The sequence below is a fragment of the Aquarana catesbeiana genome, linkage group LG03 (genome assembly GCF_042186555.1).
Source record: "Aquarana catesbeiana isolate 2022-GZ linkage group LG03, ASM4218655v1, whole genome shotgun sequence".
NCBI classification, from domain to species: domain Eukaryota; kingdom Metazoa; phylum Chordata; class Amphibia; order Anura; family Ranidae; genus Aquarana; species Aquarana catesbeiana.
Genome location: NC_133326.1, coordinates 570,997,128 through 571,009,159, shown reverse-complemented (window position 1 = coordinate 571,009,159; position 12,032 = coordinate 570,997,128). Strand labels below are relative to the sequence as shown.

Genomic DNA, 12,032 nt, shown 5'->3' with positions numbered 1-12,032 from the left:
CATTCCTCCAAACTGTTATCCATCCATTAAGGCATTTTGATATCTGCATAACTGCTCCCAAAAGCCAACCCACTGCTTGCATCAAGGCTAAGGGCGCTTTAGAGGAGTACTGAGGCTGGGCGCTGTGATGCTTTTAGGAAGCTTTGTACAGAATCCTGCCACCCCCTCCCACCAGCCATGGTATGTCTGCATTGAATAGAGAAGTACAGAGATCTAGTGCTGACCTCACAGGGACTAAAATAAAGTTTGTAAAGAAAAGGTTTTATTTAAAAATTGAATTAGTATGTTGATGAGGGGGAAGATCAGAGAAGGCCAACTGTAAGCAGATTAAACTTCAGCTTTCAATAGCTTTTATTTGCAGATAATTTCTACAGCGGAATTAATAGAAATCTTGTTTGTGCAGACCAGGGATCTTCTCAAAAGAAAAATGCAAAATTGCAATAAAAGATTATCAGAGGTTTTTCATACAATGCATTAAATTCTCCCTTACCCCTTCGTTTTGTTGCAGATACCCTCTCGCCAGCGTCCAGCCCATCTTCTATCACCTTCCCAGCAGCACTGAGTGGCACAGAAGACCCAAGCAAATCTCTAAACATCGAATGTCGGGTGTGTGGAGATAAGGCATCAGGATTTCACTATGGAGTGCACGCCTGCGAGGGCTGCAAGGTATGTAAAAAAAAGTGTGTGTGTCTTGGATAAGCAATACACTTGGCATCATTTAGCCTGGAAGACTGAGGACATCTAAAAGAAAAAAAAAATGACTGCGGGGGACAACTCCTGAGAGGACTTGAGTATTGCAGCTTGCAGCACCATTGTGTGTTTTATTAATTTATTTTTTAAAGGGATCCTCTTTAAAAGAAAAAAAAATGTCAGCTTGGATTTTAACCACTTCCAGACCACTGGACGCCGATAGACGTCCTTACTTTGAGGACGGATATCATTGTTATGTCAGCAGCTAGCTGCCATAACTCCAGTATCCTCGTATTTGGCCGGCGGTCCGCTACAAGATAAAAGTGGTCTCTGCGGCGGATTCGCCGCAAAATCACTTTTATCGGCGGCGGGAAAGGGGCACCCACCCTCCCGCCGCTGTCCTCCGCCACTTACTGTAGCCGTCAGCAGTGGCGGAGGCGATCGGATCCTTCCCGTGGATCCTTCCACCCATAGCTCCTAAAAGGCCTTTTTTTTTTTTTTAAATGATTTTTTTTCCTTACATTCCTTGTAATAGGAATAAAAGTGACACCATTTTTAATTTTTTTTTTTAAAAACAGTTCAAAAATAAAAGGTAAAATAAATAAGGAAAAAAACATTTTTTTTTAAACGCGCCCCGTCCCGCCGAGCTTGCGTGCAGAAGCGAACCCATTCGTGAGTAGCGCCCGCATATGAAAATGGTGTTCAAACCACACATGTGAGGTATCGCCGCGATCAGTAGAGAGAGAGCAATAATTCTAGCCCTAGACCTCCTCTGTAACTCAAAACATGCAACCTGTAGAATTTTTTAAACATCACCTATGGAGATTTTTAAGGGTAAAAGTTTGTCGCCATTCCACGAGCGGGCACAATTTTGAAGCGTGACTTGTTGGGTATCAATTTACTCGACTTAACATTATCTTTCACAATATAAAAAAAAAAATTGGGCTAACTTTACTGTTGTCTTATTTTTTAATTCAAAAAAGTGTATTTTTTTCCCAAAAAAGTGCACTTGTAAGACCGCTGAGCAAATACGCTGTGACAAAGTATTGCAACAACTGCCATTTTATTCTCTAGGGTGTTAGAAAAAAAAATGTATAATGTTTGGGGGTTCTAAGTAATTTTCTAGCAAAAAAACTGTTTTTACCTTGTAAACAACACATCTAAAAAAGAGGGTCCCGGTCCTTAAGTGGTTAAAGTGATACTAAAGGATTTTTATTTATTTTTTTAAATAACAAACATGTCATGCTTATCTGCTCCGTTACAATGATTTAGCACAGAGTAGCCCCAATCCTCCCCTTCTTAGTTCCCCCACTGGCACTCTGGGGTCCTCCTCTCCTGCGGATGCCCCCATAGTAAGCACTTACTATGGGGGCACTCGTGCATGCTTGCTCCTAAGCCCCGCTCTGTGTCCATTGACACACAGAACAGGGCTCAGCCCTTCCTCCTCACTGGCTGAAATTGACAGCACCGGGAGCCAATGGCTGCCACTGCTATATCTGAACCAAGGAGGAGGGAGAGCTGGGCGAGCAGCTGCTCTTGTGCACATCACTGGATCAGGCTCAGGTAAGTATAAGGGGGGCCCCAGCCACCCAGTTGGTGATGCATAGAGAAGGTGTTTTACGTTCATGCATAAAATGCATGAAAGTAAAAAACTTCAGCCTTTAGAACCACTTTAAGGCTTATTCGGTTAGGATTTTTAAAGAGTTTGTGCCTTCTTCTTGATTAAGGTTTCTAAAGATATAAGATTTTGGTAATTTTATCAAGGCTTACCTTGATGGACATGTCTTTTGTCAGGTTACAAAACTATATGACCTTAATTTGATTTTGTCAGGTTTAATTAAAGGGCAATAAAGCAATGAGGATAGTATGGAGGTACAAAGTGCAGGATCTCTGTGACTATTGTTTAATTGCCAGAGGGCTGCATACACAGAACTCTTTCCTTTACAAAATTACCCACGACATGTCACATATCATGCTCTTTCATGTTTAAAAATCAGCAACAGCCACTTGTTGTGCTGTATATGTAATGTAATATTTAACTGAGCATTGTAAATAGTCACTATCAGATGAGGTTGCCGGGTACAATATAATGTGTAATAAGGTATGGATTCCAGGAATCCACATGCACTTATTACCCTTAGTTTGTCCAGTTAAATCTCAGTGATAATACAGAAATACATCCTCATCAAAGGAAAATGTAGTGTGTTTTCTTGGCATATGCATTTACAGATATTATTGTAACTTAAAGTGACAGTCACATTTTAAAGATACCCCAAAAAATATTTTAATCCAGAGGGTCCCTCCTATAGAAGACAGTATATACTCATCTGGTTCATGTTCTTAACTCTGCTCCGTTCCAGCACTGCAGTCCCCACTACAATGGTTCCTTATGTCAACCCCCTATGTCAATGCAGGACTCAGCAGTGATGTAGGAGTGGAAGGAAAGGAACTAAGTGCAGGGTGGGGGACACAGGCCTCTGACACTCCCAAAAAGTGACAAATTCCAAAGAGTTTTTCCAAGGCTGCAGCTCTGGAACAGCAGGACAGGTAGGAGAGAGGTGAGTATATTCTTCTTTTTTTGCAGGGGACTTATTAGTTCTAACATTTGGAAACCTGGCAGGGTATTTTAACTGTTTTGCTGTGTTGAATTTGCTATACAGGTGGGTAGAGGTTACCTCTCAACACTGTTCTTCGGAGATCTTCCATTGTGCAGGCAGAACTCCTGTTTTCTTTACTGTTTTTTGTTTTGGGTGATTTCATTTTTCTGTCTGCAAAGAGCCAGTGGGAGAACAATTTTGTAAATGACATCACAGAAAATATGGGATAACTTGCAACTGGTTCAAGAGAAAGCACAGCTGTAAGCAAAATACAATCTGTTCCTGAGTGGAGAATTTATTGAAAATATTGGGAATCTGTCTGTTCTCCTAATTAGTACATTTGAATAGCTGATGGTCTGTGATTATTTCATTGTAAAGGGTCAGTCCACCAAAAACTGAACACCAACCTCATATATATCTAGTGGACTCCAATCGTGGGAACTAAGAATCCAGGTTTCAGGATCTGCCCCCTCATTTATTCATTACAAGGGGGTCTCGCTCTCTTCTTTTTGCATTCATTATTTATTTGGAGAACCCAAGGGTTATACGAAGTTGGTGGTTTATTTAGCTCTCTGGCTTCCAGGTATAACTGGAATAAAGAACAGACAGATGTATATATTCTTCTTTTAGGGCTTTTTCCGAAGAACAATACGCCTGAAACTGGTTTATGACAGGTGTGAGCGGCTCTGTAAAATCCAGAAGAAAAATCGGAACAAGTGCCAATATTGCCGGTTCGAAAAGTGCCTTAGTGTGGGAATGTCCCATAATGGTAAGCTTCCAGCACGTTTCTTACATTGACCTCTATATATGAAAGTGTCAGGTTCTTCTGCATGACCATTCTTTACAATGGACTGTGTCTTTGAACCCTTCTTTTCAAGATCCTATATAGCAACCATGGGTCAATGCAGAGCTGTCATTCACCCCGGGTCTACTGAGTCCAGCCATTTTCTCATGGTTGTCACAGTTCCCTGATCAATTTGCCCTAATAATTTTAAAGTTTAAATATTTTAGTCCCAGAGCCATTTTTGCATTTTTGGTATATGTTAAAATGCAAATGGTAGGCTTGAAGATTAGTTAAACCCGCCATATTTTCTAAAAGCAGAGACCCTGCAGAATAAAATGGGGTAGTTGCCTTTTTTTCCATGTCACAAGACATTAACACAATGGTTTATCAACCCCACTTTAAAAAAAAAAAAAAATACATTGAAGGTAATTCTAGTGTACACAGATAATATATTACCCAATTGTTTGTGAAATACAAAAAATAAGGTTGTGCTGCATAAATCGATACCCAACATGTCAAGCCTTAACCACTTCCCATCCGGGCCAATTTTGGCACTTCACTCCTACATGTAAAAATCATCATTTTTTTTTTTTTCTAGAAAATTACTCAGAACCCCCAAACATTATATATATATGTTTTTTTAGCAAAGACCCTAGGGAATAACATGGCGATTGTTGCAACTTTCTAGGTCACACAGTATTTGCGCAGCGATTTTTTTTTGCTTGGAATAAAGATCACAATTCTCTCACTATTCTCGTGGCGTAACATCATCTTTCACATTATACAAAAAAAATTGGGCTAACTTTACGGTTAGTGTATTTCTTCCCAAAAAAATTGCATTTGAAAGACCGCTGTGCAAATACAGTGTGACATAAAATATTGCAACAACCACCATTTTATTCTCTAGGGTCTCTGCTAAAAAATAAAATATAATGTTTGGGGGTTCCAAGTAATTTTCTAGCAAAAAATACAGATTTTTAACTTGTAAGCAACAAGTTTTAAAAAAGTTTTAGTCTTTAAAGCGGGGTTCCCATTAAAAAAAAAAAAAATTAAAAGTCAGCAGCTACAAATACTGCAGCTGCTGACTTTTAATCGGACACTTACCTGTCCCAGGGTCCAGCGATGCGGGGGATCGAAGCCCCACTCTTCCCCCCCCCCCCTCCGCTTGGCAGCGCCGGCATTTTAACTGTGGGTGCCCGGCTGTGGCTTTACAGCCGGGCACCCACTGCGCATGCGTGAGCCGTCGCTGGCCCCGCAATCATCTGGGACCGGTCACGTGTCCCAGATGATTGACAAGAGGGAGGGTGGAGAGGCGATCTCCCTTCCTGCGCTGAGGGAAGTGATGTCAGGAGCCCAGGCACCGAAGGAGGCAGACTACGAGGGACCCCCTAGCAACAGGCATTTAGAGGTGAGTGAAAAAAATTTTTTTCTCCAAATGTTTTTTTTTTTTATTTTTTTTAAGCACTTTACTAATTTTTTTTTTTTTTTTTTTTTGAGTGAAACTCCACTTTAAGTGGTTAAACTGACCTCATTTACTGTATAGACAGAAGGTCATCCCTTTGATCTAAAAGAACCAAATGATACCATGTTTCTCTTTAGCAATGTTGTGAGAAACTGGGCAGGCTGCCTGTTTTTTGTGTTTTGTTTTTTGACAGCTGTTGTTGGCTTGAGCAGAGAACTCTGCACTGAATCTTAGGCCCCTTTCACACTGGGGCGGTGGGGGCGTCGGCGGTACAACAGCGCTATTTTTAGCGCTGCTGTACTGTCGTTCTTGCAGCGGTATTCGGCCGCTAGTGGTTCGGTTTTAACCCCCGCTGGCGGCCGAAAAAGGGTTAAATCCGCTCGTACAGCGCGGCTATAGCCGCGGTATTACCGCGGTATAGCCGCACTGTCCCATTGATTTCAATGGGCAGGAGCGGTTTAGGAGCGGTGAATACACCGCTCCTTCCCCGCTCCAAAGAAGCGGCTCGCAGGACTTTTTTTACCGTCCTGCGAGTGCACCGCTTCAGTGTGAAAGCACTCGGGCTTTCACACTGAACAAACAGCGGAGGCTGTTTAGGGGCAGTTTTCAGGCGGTATTTTTAGCGCAATACCGCCTGAAAACCGCTCCAGTGTGAAAGGGGCCTTAAGATCAGGAGGGGGTAGAATTGCGATCTCGATTCTTTAACGATTAATCGCGCAGCTCTAGCACTCTGTATGGATTAATAAATTGCACACTTTTATAGCACTGCAGGATGAATCTGTGAATACTTTGTTTCATAAGAAATACTGTATTTATTATTATATTCAACTGCAGCAGCAGGTGGTGTTTATATAAATAGGAATTTTGTTGATTATTGTAACAGGTGATTTTTCATTTTTATAGGGAAATATAAAACTGTTTTTATTTATTTATTTTTTAAGTGCGGAGTGGTGGAACTTTTTTTTTTTAATTCTTCATTGGTATGCGTCGAAGTTCACAATAATATGAATGGGTACAAATAGGCCATGAAGAACAGTCATCAAAACAAAATTAGAAAACCGTAGAACAAGAGTGTAAGATTGCAAAGTAATAAAAATTAGTCACTAGCACCATAAAGGCATACTTCCCAATCAAAACCACCATGGAGATGAAAGGTGTTCGACCTCATTAAGGCCCATATACATACACTTTAAAATAGCAACCTGTGAAATAAAGTTCAGGTGGAGTACAAGGTTCAGAACCTGTACACATGGGCTGCAAGCAATCATATCCATGGCATCAACATACACCGGAAAACATTTTGGAATATTTTTAATGGTGAGAGTGACACCCTGGGGTGTGTGAGGGGGGAGGGTGAAAAGATGTGAAAAGAGAGGAGAGAAAAAAAAGAAAAAGGGAGAAGTAGAGGAAGGGGCAGGGGTCCACGGTGGGGGTGACGGATCCGCAAATCAAATCCAATGCAAAAAATGCTTGCAGGTTAGGATAACTATAAGTATTTTGTCTGAAAAAAAAAAACGAAGACAGAAACCCACTAGGTCGGACTTTGAAGGCAAATTGGATCAACAATATTGATTAAAAATTATATGTTATTCATACATAAAAACGACATGTAAACATACAAAGTGTACACATTTAAATAGGCATATGTCCACTATCAGCCAAGGATGGCCAGAGAAGTGGAAGTCGCATATACCCAAATGACAGTCAACAGTATGATATCTGCATAAAAATCTCCGGGCGAGCAAAAGAGACATGATGACAGCTCCCGGGGACATTATATGTGCACATAAGCAGGTGTTGGCCCCCTGGGTGTAAATGCGGTTGGAGCTGAGTGTGTAACTTTAATCTAACTCTTGTGTCCTAACCAGGCTATAATGATCTTATAAATATGCTGTGACCACTTATGTCAGAGCAGCTGTGTGACTACTATTTGATATGAAGTCTATCACATAGGATTTTCCGTGCCCCTAGAGGTACAATTATTTGACTATCTATGATTATTTGGGATTATTGGTTTGGCCATTCCCACTGCTCTTTTGCTCGCCCGGAGATTTTTATGCAGGCAGTTTCACATGCCCGGACCAGTGAGACCTGTTTTTATACTCCCCTATGTGTGTCCTGAAGAAGCGAACCAGCGAAACATGTAGACACACAGGGGCTCACGCATTCTTTTGATATCATACTGTTGACCTTCATTTGGGTATATGTGTCTTCCTCTTCTCTGGCCTTCTTTGACTGATATTGGACATATGCTTTTTTTTAAATGTGTACACTTTGTATGTTTACATGTCATTTTTATGTATGAATAAAATATAATTTTTAATCAATATTGTCGATCCAATCTGCCTTCAAAGTCCGACCTAGTGGGTTTCTTTCTTTGTTTTTGTTGAAATGATCTATATGGATGTGGCACGTGTGTGATTGATAGATTTTAAACTATATAAGTATTTGTCTGAATAGTAAAACAAGTCCCATCGTGTGTTGTGCTCCTCTATTTTGCTTCTAAGGGCAGCAGTCAAATGCTCCATGTGTTGGATGTCCTTCACCCTGGTGAACCATTGAGTGATAGTAGGTAGAGATTGTTTTTTCTACATACTAGGAATGCAGGCCCTGGCAGCATTCAGTAAATGCTTTAGTAGTGACTTACCGTATCTCTTACTGGGCATAGGGGTTAAGTTAAAGCGCATGTAAACCCCAAAAACAAACAAAAAAAAAACCTGTAAGACAAAGGCACAATGAGCTAGTATGCATTGCATACTAGCTCATTATGAAGTACTTACTTTAGAACAAAGCTCTCTCAGTGGCGCTAGCCCGCACACTGCTGAGACGGCAGACATTTTCCCCGGAGTTTCTTCTGGGTTTGCGGGCTCCGGAGATGTGATTGACTGAAGCCGCGATTACGTCACTTCCGCACACGCATGCGGGACCTGCCAGTCACGGCACAGGGTCCTGAAGAAACTGCACCGTTTTTTCACAGCGCATGCACCAATGACGTCAGCGTATATAGCAAATATCTCTTAAACTGTGCAAATTTAGGAAATATTTACAGTACCTACAGGTAAGCCTTATTATAGGCTTACCTGTAGGTACAATTAAAAAGGAAGACTTTACTTCCATTTTAAGAAGCACTGCAGCAGGCTAGACAAAAAGGGAGAACTCCCTTAGTTTGTAAATTTGCAAGACTTGTCACCAAAAAAGCTGAATATTGGGACAGTCACAAAATATATGGAATATTGTATCGACCTGGGCTCCGCTTCGCCAACAAGAAGGGCTATGTCCAGGAAACATGGATGCTAGAACAGAGGGAGTACGGTACCATTGTGACAGGATTTTATATGTAGTCTTTTGGTATTGGCTACACAAGGAAGATTTGTGGGCAAAGAAAAATATACGGTTCTTCTGATTGTCAGTAAATGTGGTATTCAGGTCCCTTTCCCATTTGGATGGGTATGGAGAATCCTGCTGGGAAGAGAAGTTAAGCAGGATATGATATGAGAAAGAGAGTGATTTACGAATGGGACCTTCACTGAAGTAGAGGTCTTCAAATGGGGTGAGGTGCCTGGTAAAGCACGCAGGATCTGGGAGGGAATGTAGAAAACAAGACAGTTGCAGTAGTTCCATATACCCAGTGCGGGGGCACTGAGGGAGGGAACCAAAGAGATCCACAAGTTGGGCCCAGCCTGAGAGGCACAAGAATGTAGATGACCTTTTTCGAACTTAGCATGCATTTATGCATGTATGTATTTGTGTGTATGTAGGAGTGCTTTCAAACGTTTTTTTATTTTAAACATTTAAAGCCTAGGTGCAGTCAAAATCACAAACAGGAAAAAAGCACAAGGGACCCTTGTACTGATTCCTCTTTTGCTAGTGAAAATCTTCCTCTGACCTGTCCCCTCACCCCCTCTGCCATAATCTTTCAGCGCGGTTGGGGTTAATACAGTTGACGGGCTGTCATTCATAGAAGCTGTATTACAGCCTCACCCCCCCCCCCCCCCCCCCTTCATAGATTTTGTTTAATTTATTCACTTCTATGAATGGAGCAACTGGATGGAAAGGACAGGCATGGTCAGGCTCTCTTGTTTGGGCCTGTGACAGTCTGTTAGTTGTATTAACCCCCGCTGCACTGAAAGATTATGACAGGGAGGGGCAGGACGGAGGAATCCGCACAAGGGACACCTCCTACTGATTGTAAGTTATGTCTCTTGTGCTGGATTTTCTGTTTGATTTTGGCTGCACTTAGGCTTTATAACTTTTTTTACATAACATTATACCAGTATCTGTGCAACCCTAGTTAGTACATCTAATGCCGTGTACACAAGGGCGGACTTTTCGACTGGACTGGTCCGACTGAACGAATCCGTTGGACAATCCGACTGTGTGTGGGCTTCATCGGACCTGCAGCTGACTTTTTCAGTCGAAAATCAGCCGGACTTTAGATTTGGAACATGTTTCAAATCTTTCCGCCGGACCCAGTTCCTATTGAGAAATCCGCTCGTCTGTATGCTAGTCTGATGGACAAAAACCGACGCTAGGGCAGCTATTGGCTACTGGCTATGAACTTCCTTATTTTAGTCCGGTCGTACGTCCTCACGTACGAATCCGTTGGACTGTGGTGTGATCGTGTGTAGCCAAGTCCGTTCGTTCGAAAGTCCGTCAGAAAGACCGTAGGACCTTTTGAAGCCGAAAAGTCCGCCCGTGATAACAATGCTGCTTTCCAAAGGTGCCCTGTGCTCCTTCATCCAGAGTGGTGTCCCACTAATACAAGAGGTGTGTTACTGGCCAGATCACCAGGTGAAAACAGAGGAGGGAAAAAAGCCTTAGAAAAGAAAACCGATGCAGCCACCACATCTAATGATTGGTAAGCTGCAATATATTACATTTTTGGTTTTGGGTTTAATACTGCTTTCATTTCAAAAAGCTGCAAACAATACCACAGACATTTAAAATAACGTCAAAATGGTAATCCTGTTAGGCATGCATGTAAATTCACAAGCAAGACATATAATGGTAACTAAGAAGTTTTTCACGATATCCTATTATTAAAGCGGAGTTTCGCTAAAAAATTTTTTTTAGATGTCAGCAGCTGCAGATACTGCAGCTGCTGACTTTTAAAATAAGGACACTTACCTGTCACGGGGTCCAGCGATGTCGGCACCCGAGACCGAACCGTCCCTCGATCCTTGGGTGCTGCCGCCGCCATTCTCACTGTGGGAATCAGGAAGTGAAGCGTTGCGGCTTCACTGCCTGGTTCCCTACTGCGCATGCGCGAGTCGCGCTGCGCGTCTACAGTGCTCCCCGTTGTGTTGTGGGAACTCTGTATTTCCCACAACACAACGGGGGTGGGCGGGGAGTCTGCGGCTAGCTATACCCGGAAGTGGGTGCAGATACCTGTATTATACAGGTATCTGCACCCCCCTCCCCTCTGAAAGGTGCCAATTGTGACACCGGAGGGGGGGAGGAATCCGATGAGTGGAAGTTCCACTTTAGGGTGGAACGCCGCTTTAAATTGTAGCAGCACCTAGAAACTTAAACAGCGCAATAGCTGAAAGATCACTAGCAACTAGGTACACAAACATGCTCATAAATCCTTAAGAGTACTTTTGTCCTAGATCCACATCCTGTTACAAATCCATAGGTTTTATTATGGCTTAAAGTGTGCTAGACAGAGAATTGTCCTGTTAAGCATCTATATAGATAAAGATATGTGAACCTGGGGGGGTATTGCGCCCACTATAACAAATAAGCTCTTCAGTTGCAAGGCAAGTATATGGCATCACCACAATATGCAGAAATGCTATAATGCAATCCACTGCATCTGGTCAGAATAATAGCTGATAGCTATAAACATGTGCAGATAAAGTCCATAGAAGTCTTTTTATATACACTGAATTGTGTTTCAGCAAGTCATGAGTGTGTAATTTGGTATCACCTGGGCAGTTTCTTGCATGAGTGATGTTAGACGCACATAAAATATTCCTATCGTACATGTTCCTGGGCAAGGTCTGAAGAAGGGGTCCTGCAGCAACTGCCAGTAGATTGACTGGTATCAGCATGGATAAGAATATATACTGCCAGAACACTATGGATCTGCATGAGCTTTTTGCTCCTATAATATTCTTGCAGTGTCTGTAGGGATCCATTGTGTGCTGGAGACATGATGTCATATCTATATCTTCTGCCATGAGAGTCCCATATCTTCCAAATATGATACCATACAATTCGAATTCTCCACATTAGCACACTATACTGTATCATGTACCTATATACAAATAAAGGTGAAACACAGTCTCATGTCCATAGGTGTGCACCCCAAAGCTCAAACACACATTTTAAAATGTATTAAAACATGGACGGTGTCAGTACGCAGTGTGAGTTGGACATTTTGATGATGGGCAACTCCTATCCTCATATTGATTAGTGGTTCCAAATTAATAACTACTGCAGTAGGGAACAGACACAAAAGATACGCTCAGCATCTTTCTAAATAACTGTTCTGCTT

At 42.0% G+C, this 12,032-nt stretch overlaps 2 protein-coding genes across 12 annotated transcripts in view; one reads left to right on the top strand and one right to left on the bottom strand.

The window, feature by feature from the left end:
- Positions 1–12,032, bottom strand: part of CDPF1 (cysteine rich DPF motif domain containing 1) — a 143,680-nt gene that overhangs the window by 74,212 nt on the left and 57,436 nt on the right. For 2 of the 6 annotated variants that reach the window (XR_012242981.1, XR_012242982.1), the window contains exon 5: positions 3,366–3,458. The exons of the other annotated variants lie outside the window; for them this stretch is intronic. The gene's annotated coding sequence lies outside the window, so the exon portion shown is untranslated. The remainder of the gene's footprint in view (positions 1–3,365; positions 3,459–12,032) is intronic. 6 annotated transcript variants of the gene reach the window in all.
- The window catches only part of PPARA (peroxisome proliferator activated receptor alpha), a 127,799-nt gene that overhangs the window by 93,154 nt on the left and 22,613 nt on the right, over positions 1–12,032 (top strand). For all 6 annotated transcript variants that reach the window (XM_073621894.1, XM_073621897.1, XM_073621898.1 and 3 more), the window contains 2 exons: positions 509–666; positions 3,918–4,056. In XM_073621894.1, coding sequence (XP_073477995.1) covers positions 509–666; positions 3,918–4,056 — 297 coding nt within the window. The remainder of the gene's footprint in view (positions 1–508; positions 667–3,917; positions 4,057–12,032) is intronic.